Source organism: Rattus norvegicus, chromosome 8 (genome assembly GCF_036323735.1).
Source record: "Rattus norvegicus strain BN/NHsdMcwi chromosome 8, GRCr8, whole genome shotgun sequence".
NCBI classification, from domain to species: domain Eukaryota; kingdom Metazoa; phylum Chordata; class Mammalia; order Rodentia; family Muridae; genus Rattus; species Rattus norvegicus.
In genome coordinates, this window is record NC_086026.1 from 98,478,570 (window position 1) to 98,500,828 (window position 22,259).

Consider the following 22,259-nt stretch of genomic DNA (forward strand, 5'->3'; position numbering starts at 1 on the left):
AAAGACAGTACTCAGAACTCAGGTGACTTTCCAAAGTTGTGGTTGTGCTCTGGTGTTACAAGGAGAACTTAAAGATTGTGATTAAAGATTGCCACTATTACATTGACTAACTCAAACTTATTTGTAATTAAGAAAAATCAAACAGGTAGAGATTGTTACAGGATTTACGAAGGATTGATGAGGTTTTGGAACTTGTGAGAGCATTACAGCTTGTTTGCTTACTCCAACTGCCATTTCAAGATAGATTTAGAGGATTGATTGTGAATTTTCATTTCGTGAGCTTGCTTATAATTTTAGAGAGCCCATAAAGTGATATCATTAAAAATTTTACAAAAAAAATGGCTAATAGCCTTATATTATGTAATTTTGTCGCTTCTTCAATGTAAGAAGTTAGAACTTTAAATCTTTCAGTGTATATAGAAATTTTTACTACAAACTTTTGCTCTCAAAATGAGCTTTAATATTTGGGGAGTAGCTGTTACACTACTCCAAAAAAGAATATTTGAAACTAATTTTAAGCTACTAAGGATATGTTAGTTGGCTAAGTACCTCACCTTACCAGAGGACTTAGGTCTTTGTTTGTTATCCACATTGGAGATAAAGCTTCAGTTGTGTTAATACAGAATTGTAGGCTAGAGTCATGGAAGTATTTTAAAAAGAAACCTGGTAAAACATCTTATTCCAAACAACAGTTAAATTGGTTATTACAAAGTACTGATATTTGGCCTATTACATATACAAATTTTTCAGACAAAATTGATAATTTTACTCTTTACATGCTTTTGTACTTCCTGTATATTTGTACATACAACCCATAAGAAATGCGCTTACTATATTTAAAATGTCAAAAAAAATCAAGCTTTCAATTCATATACTGATAGACAATGTGTGGCTTGTGGTTTACAATTGATTTCAATTACTTAATGCTTTACTAGAGACAAGTTTTCTACATGAAATCAGTGAGTGATGATTTCAGTGTAAATTGTCTGACAACTCACTGTCCTTTCAGTGCTTTGGCTCAGACAACTATACAAAACCATAGAAAATGGTAATAGAGTTAATATAAAAAGAAAAAGACTCCATTTGCTTACTTTAAATTCCCAGCCTTGCCCTGCCAGCTCAGGGATTTCTAATACGACTGAATCTAGACAATATTTACAAGATTTGACATTTCTAATTAATGCTTATGTTTAGGTAAAGTTTATGAGGTGCTAGAGAGATGGCTTAGTGGTTAAGAACACTAAATACTGTTTCTTTATAGGCCATTTAAGAACTCAAACTGGATTGCCTGGGCTCCTTAACAAGGGAGGACAGTGATACCAGACAGATTATAGGCCTTACATAAGAACAATTAGTCAAAAAAATCTCATTCTTTATATATCCAAAACAATAATGCTATAGACAATAATTTCATATACAAGTCAATTTATAAATACAAGTGCTCAGTGTCCTCAATTTAATCCTCGAGGACTTACCTTAATAAATAATATCTTTACTATATCTTAATAAATAAAAAGGGGGAGTTATCCCTGTAGGCTAAATAATGCTCCTTTTATTTCAATTTTAAAATTTGGGTGCCAAGGAACACTCTGAGTGTTTATGACACTCAACAACTAGGCATACTTCTGACTAGGTGAAATAGAAAGATCCACGTATTGGCATGATCCTGTCCAGATATTTTATATGGGGAAGAGGGAATGTTTGTGTTTTTTCTACAGGATGCTACAAGAGTGTGCCAGCTGCCTGAGTGGCTGGTGAGACTTGCTGATCCTGGTTGCATAAAGATTCAGCTCTCCTGGTTCGGGTCCCTGGAGTCATTCCTCTGCCCTGAGAGGAAGATGGAAGATTCCCCCTCATCTTTTGTCATCACAGAGATTTTGGCGTTGCTGCAGTCAGTGTTACCGCTGCATGTGTCCCGTCCCACTGTGGCCTGCTCTCTGGCCCTCTGTGCACTGCTGCTTTCTGGAGAAGACTGGACTCCAGCCGTTGCTGCCCCCCTCATTCCCCTGGTGATTCTTGCTGCCTTGACTGGTGTTGTCATTTTGCAGTCTATATCATCACAGGAATGCCACCTACGTGAAGCTGCTGTGGACTGGGGAACTCTGCCCTGGTTATACAGATCTCAGACATGGTTCCATTGCCTGCTGGTTGTTCCAGAAAAGAATGGCTGATCCTGAACTGTCCTGGGAAAGACCTTGTTATTTTCGCTGCTATTGTAGCAGCCATTTACTGCTACAGCCATTGTGTCTACAGTGTCTAGAGTTACCCTCCCCCAATCTATTGTTAGGCAAGCATAGTGGGTGAACTTTCTGGAGTAGTTGCTAACAATTGGGAATTCTAAATTTTATTATAGGAGCAGCTTGACTACGGCCCTTGGTGGTAACAGCTGAGGAGAACCAGATGAGGTGCCCACTATTTATCGGGAGTGGCTCTGTTTGGTGCAGCCCTATGCTGTGGATTAGTGTTCATGGTATGGTTGGTTTACAAACTCAGATCTCAACAGAAACGTGACAAGGTTGTTATCACTCAAGCACTTGTGGCCATTGAACAAGGGGCCTCCCCTAGAATTTGGTTATCTATGCTCAAGAATTAGTCGATATCTGAGTTCTCTGCTCTTACACTGGGATGAGAGAGACTCAATGATTCTTTTTTTTTTTTTTTTTGCTTCTTTTTTTTTTTTTTCGGAGCTGGGGACCGAACCCAGGGCCTTGCGCTTCCTAGGTAAGCGCTCTACCACTGAGCTAAATCCCCAGCCCAACTCAATGATTCTTTGATCAGCCCTTCTACATCGCTGAGGTTTCCTCATTGCACGCAATAGGGTGATCCCCATTAACTCATTTTCTGATTGGCCTCTTTTATAGAGTTCACCCTAGGTCGTTTAACAGTTACTGTCACATGGCACTGCGGTATCCAGAGATGGGCAACTTTCCTCATGCACAGACCAATCTAAGACATGGGCCCCGGTGGCGATAGGGTTACCCTTCGACGGATAAGGCTGTGACATAGAGGAACGACCTAAGACAGGAGCCACAACAGATGGACGTAACTACAAGGACCTAGACCAGTCTCATATTAATAAAACAATAAGGGGGATCATATTAATAAAACAATAAGGGGGAGATGTGGAGAGCCGCAATAACATTCGCCACCACAAGATGGCACTGGCTTCCACTGCGCCCCACGTGGAAAGCTGGGATAGCTTTTGCCATTACAAGATGGCACTGGCTCCGCTGAGCCAGCCGACTTCCTTTCAGGAAGTTAACTGTGTGCGCATGTGCAAGAGTGCCTTCGTGCCAGGTCTTTGCCCACTCCGGGGCGTGCCTAATGAGATCATGGGTAAACGACCAATCAGGTGTGGATGCGCCGCGCTATGGTGTATATAAGCCGCGCCATGCCGGCGCCCCGCGCCCTCTCTTTAAGATACAATAAACATTTTAGCTACAGAAGAATTCGTGTGTCCCCGTGTGTTCTTGCTGGTGAGATAGCGCGGGGCAGGAACAGGGTGGGAAAGAGGGCTGGGAGTGTGAATGGAAATCAGAGGTAGATGTGATGGCGTGTTGTGAGGTGTGCATCTCTGGGAGGTGCCAAAGACCCCAGGAAGTCTATGAGGGTGACTCTAGCTGAGACTCCTAACATTGGGAAATGTAGAGCCTGAAGTGGCCCTCTTGTAGCTAGGCAGGATTCCCAGTGAAGGGATAAGAACACCAACCTACTCACAGTTCCTTCTACCTAAAATCTGTCCTGTTTACAAAAAGTGCCATGATAAAAATGTCACAGAGACTGAGGGAATGGCCAACCAATGACTGGTACAACTTGAGACTCATCCCATGGGCAAGAACTAATCTCTGACACTTATTAATGATACTCTTCTATACTTGCAGACAGGAGCCTAACATAATTGTCCTCTCAGAGGCTCCACTCAGCAGCTGACTGAAAGAGACTCACAGCCAAACATTAGATCCAGCTCAGGGTCTTGTGGAAGCGTTGGGGGAAGGATTGAAGGACCTGGAGGAGATGTGGACTCTACATGAAGAACAACAAAGTCAACTAACCTCGAACCTTGAGGGCTCCCACAGCCTGAGCCACCAACCAAAGAGCATACAAGGGCTGGTTCTAGCCCACTTGTACAGATGTGCAGCTTGGTCTTTATGAAGATCTATCAACAACTTGAGAAAGGGCTTACCCTGACTTTGCTGCCTGCCTGTGGATTCTGCTCTCCTAACTGTGATGTCCTGTCTGGCCTCAGTGGGGGAATATATACTTGGTCCTGCAGTGACTTGAGGTGCCAGAATGGGTTTGTTCGTGCTGAGGGACCTCCCTCTTCTTAGAGGAAAAGGGGAGTAGGGAGTGGGGTAAGGGGCCATGTGAGCCAGGGAGGAGGGATTGGAAGGAGCTGGGGCTGTAATTGGGATGTAAAGTGAATAACTAAATTAGTGGGAGAAAGTAAGGGAAAGAAAATGCCCCATGGGTGGATCTCATAGAGTCATTTTCTCAATTGAGATTTCTACCTTTCAGATAACTCTAGCTTATGTCACAAGTTGATAAAATGAGTCAACATACCTAGGCATTTCTACAATTAAGTTTGAAATGACAGAACAACTGGGCAAAAACAGTGTCGGGGGAGTAGGAGTCTACAGTGGCTGATAACAGAGATTCAGGAGCAAAGCAAGGTCCTAGATCTTACCAGAGGTGAGGGTCCTAGGACTCAGAGACGTGCAAGGAGATTTTTATTAAGGGTGTGGATTATATAGGCATTTTGGCCATTGGCCAATGCCTCTTTGCCTCCAGCCATTGAGGCCCCCAAATTCATACCAGGGCCTATGAGGAGAGGAGAAATAAACAGTTATTACAAAAGACATGAAATTGCAGTGGCTGAAGAGCCCTCTCTACGCTGCTCACCCATCGTAGTTGAGAACATCCACTTCCCTTGAGGACTCTGCTATGTTCAAGGTTTCCTTCCTGTTTCTTCCAACTCTCAATGCCTCCAGTAACTCATACCTAGAGAAATCCCTGGCAAGGTAGAGCTGTGGTTTCTGACTGGATGGCACCATGCACGGCTCTTTGGGACCTTGCTACCTTGAAGTGGAAAGAGCTTCTGCATGATCACCTTTCTCCCTCCATCAAGACTCTTCAGCCCTCTACTGAGTGTAATCGTATCTGACCTGGCAACATTTTATCCAGTCTCACCTTTCAACTTCGCCTCCCCACTCTTTACTCTTGATGCCATTTATATGTTCTTTGACATGATTAGCACTGTTCCGCCCACATATAGTCCTTATGATACTTCATGACCTGACTTATGTATTTGCCTTCCACCCTCATGACCTTAGTCTTGGCGATTTTAATGTCAACTTGGCAGAAGCTAAAGTCATCTTAGAGCAGGGTGCCTCAGTGGAGAAATTGCCTCTACAAGAACAGGCTGGAGGCGACCTTACAGGACATTTTCTTCATTAGTGATTGATGTGAGAGGGCTCACCCTACTGTGTGTGGGGCCATCCACAGGCTCGTGATCCCATATTCTATAAGAGAGTGGGCTGTAGAAGCGATGAAGGTGGGAGCAAGGCAGTAAGCAGGAGTCCTCTATGGCCTCTGCATCAAGTACTGCCCCCAGGTCCCTTCACCGTTTGAGTTCCTGAATTGACTTCTCTCAACGGTCTGTGATTCAGGATATGTAAGCCAAATGAACCCTATCCTCTGCAAGTTTCGTATTGTGTTTCATCACAGCAATAGTAACCCTAAATAAGAAACCTTCCATGGAGACCTTACATGTTCTGATGGTTCCCTCAGATGCCAATTCCTTCCCACCTTGGAATTTGTACCTCAAACTACCCTTCTATCTTGGGAACTGTATCCTTCCAAACCTCAAACCCCACCTCCCACATCAGGCCTCCTGTATCCCCCCTTTCTTTTTCAGCATCTCCTGTATAAGGCTTTGATATAGCAAAGCTTTATCCTGGGGAAGCTCTGCTATCAAGTGAACTGGAGCTCAGAAAATCTGTCTCTGTTTCTCTGTGCACCCCACCCCCCTCACTCCCTCCAATGTTTTAAGTTTCTGAAACCTCTGGGTGTGCTGTACTCACTGGAGGCAAAATGGCTGGCTTTTAGTAATAGCGCCTTTTTCTTTTCTTTTTCTTCCGTTTCCTGGGGACATATCCTTCATCAGAAGAGGAAGATGTAGGTGGCGCTAGATATAATAAGTTGACCACTAGGAACAGAGTACAGGTAGGTTCACAGTGGGTATCAAGTGGTAACACAAAGCTCTGGGACCCTGCTGGGTATCTCTTGCAAGGATCAAGTTGACCATACTAAGTGAGTGACTTCAAACACATACCCTACCTTTCTTATATCAACATTGTCTGGGGAAAAAATTCGATTGGCTGTTGTTTCGTTGGTTGCAACTTTGGATGTTCCCTTTGGGTCTCCTCTTACGTCAGAAACCAAAGCTTTGTTTGCTGACTGTGCTGTGCTCAGCATCGCTGTCCCCACTCTGTTCAGCTTTTCTCAGTGGGGCAAAAACAACCCTTCGCCACTGTTCCACAAGGGAAGGCATGACTTACCAGATGACTTGGCAAGATTCAATTCTGTCTTACTGGGCACGTCCCTAAGCGATGCCCCATTGATTACATTTCCCACTTGAATTTTGGCTGTACTATGAACTTTGTACAGGACTCAAATTCAAGGGAAGGTGGCAACTGAATAAACAGGCACAAAATGGGAATGAATCCATGGAACCACATATCAGATGGTTAGGGCACATCAGGTGGGCAGTGCCAACCAGTTAGCAGAGTCAGTAACAAGGTCGAAGGCTTTATGGGTTACTAGGCACAGAGTGTAGAGTCACCCTTCTACTCAGGAAGTAGAGAAGAGGCTGGGAAAAGGCTGTGGGTAAGAGACAAAGTCAGGGTCAGACAAAGTGGCCAAGGAGGTGGGCTCCTGCATCTCTGAAGACACATTGATCAGAAAGAGGAGTCCTTGAGTTTACACAAGGCAGAATCAATGTATCAAAAGTAGAATACAGGACAGACATACTTTGCAATAAAGGAAAAACCTGACCCCACTGCAGGAGTCTCACAGAAGACTTTGGGGAATACACTCTCCTTTGATTCATGCTCTAGACAAGAGGAGACAGGTGAGAAATATACTAAGTATAAAGTACACAAGAGTCCCAGAGCACTCAGAGGAAAGTCGGGATACACAGGAGGACGATGCAGAACCTGATGAGACAGTGCAGGGAAGTGAGGTTCAGATACAGGTAGGAGGATAAAGCCAGGAAGGATACTGGAAAGAACACACAAGTGGTCACGCCCTTTAAACCCTGGGAACATATGTACCCGCTCTGAGCTAGGAATGTCTGAAAAGGAGGTCATAGCCAGACCAGATCCACCGTCAAGTACTAGGGTCAGAGGTTCCAGTGTAGGTGTCAACATGTTCTTTGACCCATTCACCATACAGGCCTTCTACTGAGAAGAGCATAAGCTGGTAATGAGCTCACATTATCCTTCCCTCTATCTTTTTCCCTATGGACCCCTTCCTCATATGATCGTATGGACCGAGAATGCAGTTACCTACCTGGAGCAACAGTACTTGACAATTTTTTTAGTTCCCATTGCTGAACTTCAATGGCATCTGCAAGAAAATAAACAGAATGGCTCATTCACTTCTGCCTACAGAAGACAGAGCCACATTGGTTCACACCAGATCAGCCTCAGCTTTCCACTTGCTTCCTTGACTCCTCTTGTTACAGAAGGTGAGGCCAGACTACTCACTCCGCCTTCCACCCTTTATAGGGTGCCCTTTATAGAGAGACTTAACAGGCAAGAGAGGGCCATGAGATGCTGTGATATGTCCTGCAGGACCAGTGGAAGAGGATTTGCTTCTTCTGCATTATTGGGCCCACACTTCATGACCTTTGTATTCAGGGTCCCATCAGTGACTTTAGAGAGTTGTACTCCACTGATAGTTCTATCACAGATCAGCAATCAGAAGTCAAACATGCAATACACAAAGAGATCTATGCATTTCATCCAAAGGCCTGGAGCGTTGGCAGCGACAGAGGCAGGAAGAATGCTTTTATTTTTAAGTTTGTTTCAGCTGTATGGCCTGCATAGGAATGCCTGTGTACCACATGCATGCAGTGCCAATCAAGACCAGAGGAGGGCATTGGATACCCTGGGACTGGAGTTACAAATGGATGTCAGCAGCAACATGGGTGCTGAGATTAAAATCCCAGTCCTGTGGTAGAGCAGTCAGTGCTCTAGATTAAAAATCCATCTCTTCAACTTCCCTGGCTCGTTTTCAATTGCCAGTGGTTTGTTGTGCTTTGCTCCTATTCCTCTTTACCATGATGGCTGGAAGGAGAATCAAACAAATCTCTTACATCTCTGATACCTCTCTGACTGCTGCAGCCTAGAAAGCAGAGGGTACAACCCGACTGCTTCTTGAGCCCTTTCCTGTTGATCTCCACAGGGCATTCTGTTACTCACCTGGAAATTTCTCTTTACTATTGATAGCTTTCTGCTGTTGTTCAACATCGGTGTCTCCCACCTCGGCTATGTCTGCAAGAAAATCAGAACAGAATGTACCACTCGAAGCCATGCTAGCTCACATGAAATTAACCCCAGTCCTTGGGATTTTCCCTGGAATCTCCATGGCAGAACCATTTTCTCTCATTTAGCCTTCTGCCCTACTTCCCAAAAGGAACCTGGAATGAGGTATCTTAGAAATGAAATACTAAGCTATTTCCTGGACTGGGGAGGGATTTCAGATACTTACAACTCCCTACTACAGTAGAGGCCATCTGCAGATAGAAGAAAGAAAGCATTGTCAGGATTGGCCCACATTGTATACGTTACAATAGTCTGGCTTTCCCTGGATGATTTAGGGAACAATAGAGCCAGGACGTAATGGTGCTGCAAATGCTACAAGATGGAAAGAGTCTTTCCCACAGTGGGCTTTCCAATCTCTTTATGGTGCAGGCACACAATCCTTAGTAGAGCAGGGGAAGTCGCTTTGAGGGAGCTACCTCTGTGGTTCAATTTTAATGACCTGGTGATGTCAATAACACCATAGAGCTGAAGACCCACTGGAAAAAGAGACAAACCAACAAACCTCTGAACCCTATACAAAGGAAAGCATTTCTCAAAGAGAAACACAAATGGAATAGAATTGGACCTGAATTCCTCTAGAAGACAAACAAAGGTGTTCTTACAGTGTGTCGGGATTCCGCCACTCTGATGCCCTCAGGGAAGTCTAGGATAAAACAGAGTAACTGTCAGGGTGTTAATAATGAGTGATTAGGAAAGACTCAGGGAACATTCTCAATGTGCCCATGAGTATATGGAGAAGCTTGGACTGCTGTGAGAGTTAATGCCTTCAGAGTGTCTTAAATTAATTTAAGCCTCAACCATGGAAGCGAGAGCATCTGCAGATATAAAAAAGAAAGCATTGTCAGGATTGGCCCACATTGTGTACATCACAATGGTCATGGCATGAATGGATCCATGTTTCACTTTCTGCATACAATTTTGAGAGCCAGGGATTCCTAGTTTGTTTTCTGAAGCAAGGATGATAACGATATCCAGTTACAAATGCCATGGAGACCAATCAGATAATAAACTATAAAGTTCATTTAAAGTGTGTATGGGAGTATGAACTATGTCCCTCCATAAACCATAACATCACGTAGAATCACATACACTCAAAATCACAAGACATCGAAGCACACAAACCCCCAGCGTTTTTGTGCATACAGCCTCACAGAATCTCATGCAGAAACTTGACTGTAAAAGTCGATCTAGAAAAATATTAAAAAAAAACAAACCAAAAAATGAAAAACATGTAGACTTGCTCCCAGAAACAACAAGTTGATTTCCTGACAAAGAGAAGCCACTAAGAGATGCCATACCTATCTTAGCATTGATATTTTTCCTTAACAAGGGGTTAAAACAATACTTACAGCTTTCATATTCTTCCCATGACCCCTGAAATTACAGAAACAAAGACATTATGAGGGTGACTCTATGTGTCTTGTAGGCACATGTCTTTATTTCTCTTCCTTCATACTGAAAAGGCATGGTACTGCCAACATTAATAGATGGCAAGACAGAGATAAGATCTGTGACAAACCCATGATCTTTTTTTTCGAATGATGTGTCTTTAACTCCCATCCAGTCATCAACCACAAGGTAGTTAATTCAAGGAAGAAGTATCTTTCCGAAGAGGGATGGGTGCCGGCATCCATCCTATACCCTTGACTGTGCCATTCACAAAGCTCTTTTCCCATACGATTTCATTAGTAAGGAACTATTCTACCATTCCAGAAAACAGAATATAGTATGCACAACATATGCTCATGTTTGATAGCCAAACTCAGATGAAATAGGAAATTCAGACAGCAACATTTCTATTTTGGCCAAAGGAAAGTCACCTTACCTCATCATGAGGCACGAACTCTTCCTCTCTGTAAAATATCTGATTAATTTCTGTGTCAATTTGTAGACCTAGGGAGAAAGATTGACTGTTAATCACTGGTGCTGTGGGCTATGGCTTCCTTAGAGAGCACTGCTTAACTTATACAACAAGATGGCTGTGCTCTAAAGGCCAGATTGAGTGGCTACTGAAGCATCCTCGGTGGAAGCACTGAGTCAATGAGGAAGAAAAAAAAATGGAATACTTGCACTATGCTGATAGCAACAGATGACAGCAAGATAATCTTCCAATGTTTCAAGTCTCTTACTCATATCAATCAGTTGGAGACCAAGAAGCAATACAAATTTTAACTTATGCTAGGTGGTATCTAGTTTGAACTCTCAAAGATAATATCTCAAGGATCAGATAATTCAGGGTACCAAATGGAATATTGTTTATGGAGTGGCAACTGTGAACACGAGAAAATAAAGACTATGAAAATGTCTCCCCTCTTCAGAACATCTGGGTATCCCAGGATGCTGGAAACCAAGTGAGGCTCACAGCAACCCAGAAGGTGATTAGTCAAGTACAAGGAACTATGTGGCATTTTAACCTCTAGTGGTGTCATGCTCTCCTCCCCAGTTCAGGGCACGAAGTACCAAGGGGCAGTCATATATCGGGGGAAGGACAACCTTAGAAATTGTTGTATTGGAGCAGGGCTGAGGTGGGGTTACTGCATAGCCTTTCTCTGGAGTAGACATTATTTTTAGAGTGGACCCATAGATCTACATAATTTCTGTCCTTGGAATAGAAAATAATTTCCCCAAGTAGTCTGCTGCTGAAAGAATGGACAGGCCATATTTTTCTGGTGGTTTCTGAAGCTCCGTTCAGATAGGAAAGTAGAACTGAGAATTCTATACCCTCTGATTTATTGAAGCTAGCTACCTACCAACAGAGGAACACAGTCCCATAACAAAGACTAGGGGACTTGTTAGCTCTATACAGTTAAAACTCATTCTAATCGTTAACTGATTACCACACAGAAAATCCCGCAAACACTGTGTGAAAGAGACTAATTACTCTAAACAGTTCATTCAGAAAATCACTAGAGAAAGTAAAGATTTGAAACAATAATCAATTTCAAAGTAGACAAAACTTTCATTTTATGGCAATGTCTGGTTAACAAAACCCATAAAATATAGTTGAAAACAGGCGATATGGCCATATGCAGAAATGTGCTAATAAAACTCCAATTTTTTCAATGGTAGCTTTAAAAAACATTATCATAACATCCATCCTATTTTAGTGTGAAACTTAACATTTGTGTGTTTAATTTGTGAACCTGTAAAGTCTAGGAACGTGGAAAGGGAGAATTAAATGGTAGAAAGATACTCAAGGGAGCAGGTGATAGGGATAATGGGAAGGGAGGTCTGAGTGGGGAAAGGGGTGGCAGGGTAGGACAGAGGAGGGATAGCACCAAGGATGTGTGAAAAGGCTAACCCAAAAGTTCTAAGCTCAAATATACACACAAATATTCATACAAAGGAGTATACTTTGAGTTACTCTACACAGAGAATGAGCTCAGAAGCCACATGTTGCCTGTAAGCATCCAAGTGCTAGGAGCTAGGGAGATGGCTCGGTGGTTAAGAGCAATTGCTGGTTTCGCAGAGAAGCTGCTTTTGATTCCTGGAATCTAGATGCTGGCTCATGTCCAGAGGATCTGACCTGTTCTCTGACCTCTGGGTGCACCAGGCACTCACAAGGTGCACACACATAAACATAAGTAGGAAACACGTTTATACACAAAGGAAAAATAAGGCTAAAATGTGTTTAAGGCCCAGTGTCTACAAGTACATGTGTATGTGGGCATGTAAGTATGCTTATCAGCTTGTGGGATATCCACAAGTCTGGTCTTTTTATATGTGTGATATGGATTCAGACTCAGGTGCCATTGCTTGCATATCAAGTGTTCTGTCAAGACATTATCTGCACACAGCATGATGATGTCATATATTTCTAATGTAAAACACCACATATGCTGGATGCGTGAAAATAGAAAAATAGTTTGATTTTTGTATTCTGCATAAATTTTATGGAATTACAAAATGGATCACTATCCATTTTATTTATTTATAATAAACATGTTTCTGGATGCTATTTTTCTAGGACATGCAATATACTTTTGAATTCTTTGGATTAGTTTTTGTTCTTCTTCTCTGCTCTTTTCTCTTTTAATTGGCTTTTCAAGACAGGGTCTCTCTGTGTAGCTGTCCTGGAACTCCCATCTGTAGAGCAGCCTGGTCTTGAACTCAGATCCACCTTCCTCCACCTCCCAAGTGCTGGGATGAAAGGTGTGTGCCACTATACCAGGCAATTTGGATTAGCCTCTCTCTCTTTCTCTCTCTAACTCTCCCTCTCCCTTCTTCCCTCTGTCCCCCTCCCTTCTTCCTTTCCTCTCTCTCCCTCTCTTTTCTTTTCCTCCTCTCTCTTTTAGTACTGACAGATGACAAGGAAACCCAAGATCCCATATATTGCCAGGCACAGAGATCAGAGCCAAGGTGGCACTGACCAGGAGGAAGATGTTGGAGAAGGATATGGGGAAGAGCTTGAAAGGAGATAGGAGACTGAAGAGCAAGGGGTAGAGACAGGCCTAGGTCTTTATGGAGCACATTCTTTAGAAGCAGGAGCTCCTGAGTTTACAGTGAAGACAAATCTATTCAACTTACACAGAAGGCCTATAAAAGGAAAGCCAAAGCTAGCAGGACAATGAGAACGCAGGAGAACCAGATATACTTGTGATGTGCAAAGACTTTACACCTACTGAAGACACTTGGAGGAAATGTACTTCTTATTCCAAGGGTGAAATATACAAGTCCACTAAAGCATAGAGGACAGACACAGGTCATGTCCAGATAGGTCCCATGAGGTCTGGAATCATGGTCTTAAGCTCTAGCACACAGAAACAATCATGGGAACTATAAAGACCACCCTCTAATCTTATAGCTTGAACCCAGAATGCATGAATAATGCCCAAAGCCGGACCAAAGTCAAGGTTTTTCCTTAGCCACTAGATTGGTGGTTGCAAGCAGGGGCCAGCTCTCTAGGGCCCACTGCCTTGGTAATGGTATGTGCCAGTCAGTGCAGGGTGAGGAGAAGAGGCAGCAAAGGAGCTAAAGCCACCTTTATTCCCAGGCCAAACTCAAAAGCCTTTCTGCCAGTTTAGCTAGGCCATTTTCTGGGTGCCCCTTAAAACAGGTCTAAACATTGACCTGTGGTTATAACGTGATACCACTTTGGGCTTCTCTCTCTCTGTAGATGCCCAGCGTTCCCAAACTGAGTGGCAAAAGGTTTTCCCTCAAAGAAAGTATTTTGTTAAAGGGTGTGAAAACATAATTCAGGCTCCATTTCCAGGGATAGCTACTGCTTATCCTTATGCCTCTGAAAGAGGAAAATCAGAGAAACCTTCCATTTTTCTTGTCCTTAAAGATTTCTTTCCCACTCTCTCATACTCCCAAACACAGGGTATAACATGATCACTGCTGGGACCCTCTCCCAAGACCCTGACCAAGAAGGTTTTTCTATAATTCCTATTTCATCTGTACTCTGGAAATTCTTCAGATCTAATCCATCTGTATCACCCACGTGTGGGAGTAAGTAGTAAAGAGAGTGGCTCACCTAGTCCTGCCTACATCAGGTGAAGCCACACTGGCTCATCCAACATGTGCCTCGCCTTTCCTCTAGTTCATGTTATTCAATGAGAGCGAAAGTGACTTTCAGGTACATCTGTTCATTTTAGGGTGGTATTTCTACTGATGAGATAGATACATGAGAATTTTCACTCACTAAAAATAGGCAAAATCTGTTCACAGTTTTACATAAGGTACACAGGATCAACTACCACAGATAACTGAAGCAAGTACCTCCTTTTCTTTTTATTGTTTCTCTCAAAGTATGTGGAAAACCTGGAGGTTCCTCCACAACCTCTGACTGTCCTGAGTCCGTCTGATAAAATCTTTTGAGGAGTGAGGAAACTGGGAATACATTCACAACAGGGACAGTTATATTAGCTTTATGGCAGCAAAACAGAAATTAATCATGGTTTGTCAAAATGATCTCATTTCATGTCTCCTGTCAGTCATCAGAGTCAGCATGGTGCTTCAGGAAGATCACCATATTTTGTGATTAAGCATTACACAGATGCCTTAGGTCATGTCTACTCTTATGTGGCTATGACAATACAGAAAGAGCAGCAGGACTTGAACGTTGTGTGGGAACGGTACCAGATGGGAGCCATAGCCTTCTGAGAATCACATGAACTCAGCATTGTTCATATAGTTCAGTTCCTCTTTTCTTTATACTTTGTCAAACAATATGAAGTTTCAGAAGGACTTCCCGTGAGACTTTCTGGTTTAAAAGATACTCTAGGCACCGAAGCTCCCTGAAAGGGAGACGCAGATCTTCCTGGTTGCTGCCACCGCGGAGAGCTCGTAGGCCGCACCCCACGAGCAAACTTGAGCCTCGGGACCACAGGTAAGACCAACTTTTCTGCTGCAAGTGACCTGCCTGGTGAACTCAGGACACAGAGAGGCAAAATTCCTCTAGGACCGGGCACTTCCGGTGGTTACCGGGAGTCCCAAACCCGCGGATCTATGCTCCCAAACCCCATGGGAGAGAGACCCCACCGCCTGGTCAGGTGGGCACTCCTGAGGCTGCAGAGCGGAAGAGACCACCAACACTGCCCACCCCTGTTCACACCCCTGGCCCAAAAGGAAACTGTATACAGCCTCTGGGTTCCCGTAGAGGAGGGCCCAGGAGCAGCAGGACCCCTGCGTCTGAGACACTGCCAGAACCTGAAGGGACCTACCGGATAAACAGTTCTCTGCACCCAAATCCCGTGGGAGGGAGAGCTAAACCTTCAGAGAGGCAGACATGCCTGGGAAATCAGAAGAGACTGCACTCTGCACACATCTCTGAGACCAGAGGAAAACACCAAACGCCATCTGGAACCCTGGTGCACGGAAGCTCCCGGAAGGGGCGGCGCATATCTTCCTGGTTGCTGCCGCCTTGGAGAATTCGTAGGCAGCACCCCACGAGCAAACTTGAGCCTCGGGACCACAGGTAAGACCAACTTTTCTGCTGCAAGTGACCTGCCTGGTGAACTCAAGACACAGGCCCACAGGAACAGCTGAAGACCTGTAGAGAGGAAAAACTACACGCCTGAAAGCAGAATACTCTGTCCCCATAACTGGCTGAAAGAAAACAGGAAAACAGGTCTACAGCACTCCTGACACACAGGCTTATAGGACAGTCTAGCCACTGTCAGAAATAGCAGAACAAAGTAACACTAGAGATAATCTGATGGCGAGAGGCAAGCCCAGGAACCCAAGCAACAGAAACCAAGACTACATGGCATCATCGGAGCCCAATTCTCCCACCAGAGCAAACACGGAATATCCAAACACACCAGAAAAGCAAGATCTAGTTTCAAAATCATATCTGATCACTATGCTGGAGGACTTCAAGAAAGATGTGAAGAACTCCCTTAGAGAACAGGTAGAAGCCTACAGAGAGGAATCGCAAAAATCCCTGAACGAATTCCAGGAAAACATAAATAAACAAGTAGAAGCCCATAGAGAGGAGTCACAAAAATCCCTGAAAGAATTCCAGGAAAACACAATCAAACAGTTGAAGGAATTAAAAATGGAAATAGAAGCAATCAAGAAAGAACACATGGAAACAACCCTGGATATAGAAAACCAAAAGAAGAGACAAGGAGCTGTAGATACAAGCTTCACCAACAGAATACAAGAGATGGAAGAGAGAATCTCAGGAGCAGAAGATTCCATAGAAATCATTGACTCAACTGTCAAAGATAATGTAAAGCGGAAAAAGCTACTGGTCCAAAACATACAGGAAATCCAGGACTCAATGAGAAGATCAAACCTAAGGATAATAGGTATAGAAGAGAGTGAAGACTCCCAGCTCAAAGGACCAGTAAATATCTTCAACAAAATCATAGAAGAAAACTTCCCTAACCTAAAAAAAAAGAGATACCCATAGGCATACAAGCCTACAGAACTCCAAATAGATTGGACCAGAAAAGAAACACCTCCTGTCACATAATAGTCAAAACACCAAACGCACAAAATAAAGAATATTAAAAGCAGTAAGGGAAAAAGGTCAAGTAACATATAAAGGCAGACCTATCAGAATCACACCAGAATTCTCGCCAGAAACTATGAAGGCCAGAAGATCCTGGACTGTTGTCATACAGACCCTAAGAGAACACAAATGCCAGCCCAGGTTACTGTATCCTGCAAAACTCTCAATTAACATAGATGGAGAAACCAAGATATTCCATGACAAAACCAAATTTACACAATATCTTTCTACAAATCCAGCACTACAAAGGATAATAAATGGTAAAGCCCAACATAAGGAGGCAAGTTATACCCTAGAAGAAGCAAGAAACTAATCATCTTGGCAACAAAACAAAGAGAAGAAAAGCACACAAACACAACCTCATATCCAAATATGAATATAACAGGAAGCAATAATCACTATTCCTTAATATCTCTCAACATCAATGGCCTCAACTCCCCAATAAAAAGACATAGATTAACAAACTGGATACACAACGAGGACCCTGCATTTGCTGCCTACAGGAAACACACCTCAGAGACAAAGACAGACACTACCTCAGAGTGAAAGGCTGGAAAACAACTTTCCAAGCAAATGGTCGGAAGAAGCAAGCTGGAGTAGCCATTCTAATATCAAATAAAATCAATTTTCAACTAAAATTAATCAAAAAAGATAAGGACACTTCATATTCATCAAAGGGAAAATCCACCAAGATGAACTCTCAATCCTAAATATCTATGCCCCAAATAAAAGGGCACCTACATACATAAAAGAAACCTTACTAAAGCTCAAAACACACATTGCACCTCACACAGTAATAGTAGGAGATTTCAACACCCCACTCTCATCAATGGACAGACTAAGAAACAGAAATTAAACAGAGACGTAGACAGACTAAGAGAAGTCATGAGCCAAATGGACTTAACAGATATTTATAGAACATTCTATCCTAAAACAAAAGGATATACCTTCTTCTCAGCTCCTCATGGTACTTTCTCCAAAATTGACCATATGATTGGTCAAAAAATGGGCCTCAACAGGTACAGAAAGATAGAAATAATCCCATGCGAGCTATCAGACCACCACGGCCTAAAACTGGTCTTCAATAACAATAAGGGAAGAATGCCCACATATACGTGGAAATTGAACAATGCTCTACTCAATGATAACCTGGTCAAGGAAGAAATAAAGAAATTAAAAACTTTTTAGAATTTAATGAAAATGAAGGTACAACATACCCAAACTTATGGGACACAATGAAAGCTGTGCTAAGAGGAAAACTCATAGCGCTGAGTGCCTGCAGAAAGAAACAAGAAAGAGCATATGTCAGCAGCTTGACAGCACACCTAAAAGCTCTAGAACAAAAAGAAGCAAATACACCCAGGAGGAGTAGAAGGCAGGAAATAATCAAACTCAAGAGCAGAAATCAACCAAGTAGAAACAAAAAGGACCATAGAAAGAATCAACAGAACCAAAAGTTGGTTCTTTGAGAAAATCAACAAGATAGATAAACCCTTAGCCAGACTAACGAGAGGACACAGAGAGTGTGTCCAAATTAACAAAATCAGAAATGAAAAGGGAGACATAACTACAGATTCAGAGGAAATTCAAAAAAAATCATCAGATCTTACTATAAAAGCCTATATTCAACAAAACTTGAAAATCTGCAGGAAAAGGACAATTTCCTAGACAGATACCAGGTACCGAAGTTAAATCAGGAACAGATAAACCAGTTAAAAAAAACCCATAACTCCAAAGGAAATAGAAGCAGTCATTAAAGGTCTCCCAACTAAAAAGAGCCCAGGTCCTTAGTGCAGAATTTTATCAGACCTTCATAGAAGACCTCATACCAATACTATCCAAACTATTCCACGAAATTGAAACAGATGGAGCACTACCGAAATCTTTCTATGAAGCCACAATTACTCTTATACCTAAACCACAGAAAGACCCAACAAAGAAAGAGAACTTCAGACCAATTTCCCTTATGAATATTGACACAAAAATACTCAATAAAATTCTGGCAAACCGAATCCAAGAGCACATCAAAACAATCATCCACCATGATCAAGTAGGCTTCATCCCAGGCATGCAGGGATGGTTTAATATACGGAAAACCATCAACGTGATCCATTATATAAACAAACTGAAAGAACAAAACCACATGATCATTTCATTAGATGCTGAGAAAGCATTTGACAAAATTCAACACCCCTTCATGATAAAAGTCTTGGAAAGAATAGGAATTCAAGGCCCATACCTAAACATAGTAAAAGCCATATACAGCAAACCAGTTGCTAACATTAAACTAAATGGAGAGAAACTTGAAGCAATCTCACTAAAATCAGGGACTAGACAAGGCTGCCCATTCCCTCCCTACTTATTCAATATAGTTCTTGAAGTTCTAGCCAGAGCAATCAGACAACAAAAGGAGGTCAAGGGGATACAGATCGGAAAAGAAGTCAAAACATCACTATTTGCAGATGATATGATAGTATATTTACGTGATCCCAAAAGTTCCACCAGAGAACTACTAAAGCTGATAAACAACTTCAGCAAAGTGGCTGGGTATAAAATTAACTCAAATAAATCAGTAGCCTTCCTCTACACAAAAGAGAAACAAGCCGAGAAAGAAATTAGGGAAACGAAACCCTTCATAATAGAACCAAATAATATAAAGTACCTCGGTGTGATTTTAACCAAGTAAGTAAAAGATTTGTACAATAAGAACTTCAAGACTCTGAAGAAAGAAATTGAAGAAGACCTCAGAAGATGGAAAGATCTCCCATGCTCATGGATTGGCAGGATTAATATAGTAAAAATGGCCATTCTACCAAAAGCGATCTACAGATTCAATGCAATCCCCATCAAAATACCAATCCAATTCTTCAAAGAGTTAGACAGAACAATTTGCAAATTCATCTGGAATAACAAAAAACCCAGGATAGCTAAAACTATCCTCAACAATAAAAGGACTTCAGGGGGAATCACTATCCCTGAACTCAAGCAGTATTATAGAGCAATAGTGATAAAAACTGCATGGTATTGGTACAGAGACAGACAGATAGACCAATGGAACAGAATTGAAGACCCAGAAATGAATCCACACACCTATGGGCACTTGATTTTTGACAAAGGAGCCAAAACCATCCAATGGAAAAAAGATAGCATTTTCAGCAAATGGTGCTGGTCCAACTGGAGGTCAACATGTAGAAGAATGCAGATCGATCCATGCCTATCGCCCTGTGCAAAGCTTAAGTCCAAGTGGATCAAGGACCTCCACATCAAACCAGATACTCTCAAACTGATAGAAGAAAAACTAGGGCAGCAGCTCGAACACATGGGCACTGGAAAAAATTTCGTGAACAAAACACCAATGGCTTATGCTCTAAGATCAAGAATCGACGAATGGGATCTCATAAAACTGCAAAGCTTCTGTAAGGCAAAGGACACTGTGGTTAGGACAAAACGGCAACCAACAGATTGGGAAAAGATCTTTACCAATCCTACAACAGATAGAGGCCTTATATCCAAAATATACAAAGATCTCAAGAAGTTAGACCGCAGGGAGACAAATAACCCTATGAAAAAATGGGGCTCAGAGCTAAACAAAGAATTCACAGCTGAGGAATGCCGAATGGCTGAGAAACACCTAAAGAAATGTTCAACATCTTTAGTCATAAGGGAAATGCAAATCAAAACAACCCTGAGATTTCACCTCACACCAGTGAGAATGGCTACGATCAAAAACTCAGGTGACAGCAGATGCTGGCGAGGATGCGGAGAAAGAGGAACACTCCTCCATTGTTGGTGGGATTGCAGACTGGTACAACCATTCTGGAAATCAGTCTGGAGGTTCCTCAGAAAATTGGACATTGAACTGCCTGAGGATCCAGCTATACCTCTCTTGGGCATATACCCAAAAGATGCCCCAACATATAAAAAAGACACGTGCTCCACTATGTTCATCGCAGCCTTATTTATAATAGCCAGAAGCTGGAAAGAACCCAGATGCCCTTCAACAGAGGAATGGATACAGAAAATGTGGTACATCTACACAATGGAATATTACTCAGCTATCAAAAACAATGACTTTATGAAATTCGTAGGCAAATGGTTGGAACTGGAAAATATCATCCTGAGTGAGGTAACCCAATCACAGAAAGACATACATGGTATGCACTCATTGATAAGTGGCTATTAGCTCAAATGCTTGAATTACCCTAGATGCCTAGAACAAATGAAACTCAAGACGGATGATCAAAATGTGAATGCTTCACTCCTTCTTTAAAAGGGGAACAAGAATAGCCTTGGCAGGGAAGAGAGAGGCAAAGATTAAAACAGATACAGAAGGAACACCCATTCAGAGCCTGCCCCACATGTGGCCCATACAAATACAGCCATCCGATTAGACAAGATGGATGAAGCAAAGAGGTGCAGACCGACAGGAGCCGGATGTAGATCGCTCCTGAGAGACACAGCCAGAATACAGTAAATACAGAGGCGAATGCCAGCAGGAAAGCACTGAACTGAGAACGGGACCCCCGTTGAAGGAATCTGAGAAAGAACTGGAAGAGCTTGAAGGGGCTCGAGACCCCATATATACAACAATGCCAAGCAACTGGAGCTTCCAGGGACTAAGCCACTACCTAAAGACTATACATGGACTGACCCTGGACTCTGACCTCATAGGTAGCAATGAATATCCTAGTAAGAGCACCAGCGGAAGGGGTAGCCCTGGGTCTGCTAAGACTGAACCCCCAGTGAACTAGATTGTTGGGGGGAGGGCGGCAAGGAGGGGAGGATGGGGAGGGGAACACCCATAAAGAAGGGGAGGGGGGGATGTTTGCCCGGAAACTGGGAAAGGGAATAATACTTGAAATGTATATAAGAAATACTCAAGTTAATAAAAAAAAAAGATAACTCTACATGGTAAACCATAAGGAAAAGCTCACGTATAGCAGAAATGCTCTTTCTTTGTTAAATACCAGAGTAATTTAGCTAGACTCTGGTGACTTAATGCAGAGTATTTCATAGGATCCAGGATGGGAAATATGATTGTTGTTGACTTTTTCATTTTTTTATTTAATCATGGTACTTACAAGTCATGGAGAACATATGATATTGCCTCAGAAGAATTGGGAAATATAGAATATTGTATGACGTCCTATTTTTTACCTTTGGGTACCATGTTAGTTATACTGGAGTTTGGTCCTAAAGCAGTAGAGCGCCTTGGCTTAGTACAAATATGTGGTCTTCCTTCCGTACCCTCAACCTGTCACATGCCTCCCACTGAAACATTTGGGTCACCTGGGACTATAGATTTTTGTATATTTCTCAGAAATACTTAGATTCCTAATCAGGTTGTCACAAAAGATGGTTTAGCAAAAATAAAATTTCTTATATTGGCCAACTTTTTTTTTCTTTTTTCTTTTTTTCTGGAGCAGGGGACCGAACCCAGGGCCTTGTGCTTGCTAGGGAGGCGCTCTACCACTGAGCTAAATCCCCAACCCCATTGGCCAACTTTTGATGTCTTCAACATGACCAGGGAAGACATGTGGTCTAGGTTTTATATGGTATGTACACATGTGGCTTTCCAGATGACAAACATCGTCAGCCACTATGTGGACAACCCAGATAAAGTGAAGCTAGAAGGGCAGTGTGGGACATTAAGTGGTACACTAAGTGTATATCACATCTGTTCTACTCTG

General features: G+C 42.5%; 1 protein-coding gene across 14 annotated transcripts in view; it reads right to left on the reverse strand.

Annotated features, from left to right (window-relative positions):
• Window positions 1-4,710: 4,710 nt before the first annotated feature.
• The window catches only part of RGD1560775 (similar to RIKEN cDNA 4930579C12 gene), a 126,219-nt gene continuing 108,670 nt past the window's right edge, over window positions 4,711-22,259 (reverse strand). For 13 of the 14 annotated variants that reach the window (XM_063265993.1, XM_063265994.1, XM_063265995.1 and 10 more), the window contains 8 exons: window positions 10,432-10,499; window positions 9,956-9,980; window positions 9,209-9,249; window positions 8,773-8,797; window positions 8,484-8,555; window positions 7,570-7,626; window positions 6,081-6,205; window positions 4,711-4,818 (listed from right to left, as the gene is read on the reverse strand). In XM_063265993.1, coding sequence (XP_063122063.1) covers window positions 6,102-6,205; window positions 7,570-7,626; window positions 8,484-8,555; window positions 8,773-8,797; window positions 9,209-9,249; window positions 9,956-9,980; window positions 10,432-10,499 — 392 coding nt within the window. In that variant the 3' untranslated portion in view covers window positions 4,711-4,818; window positions 6,081-6,101. The remainder of the gene's footprint in view (window positions 4,819-6,080; window positions 6,206-7,569; window positions 7,627-8,483; window positions 8,556-8,772; window positions 8,798-9,208; window positions 9,250-9,955; window positions 9,981-10,431; window positions 10,500-22,259) is intronic. The other variant, NM_001384247.1, reaches the window with a different exon arrangement.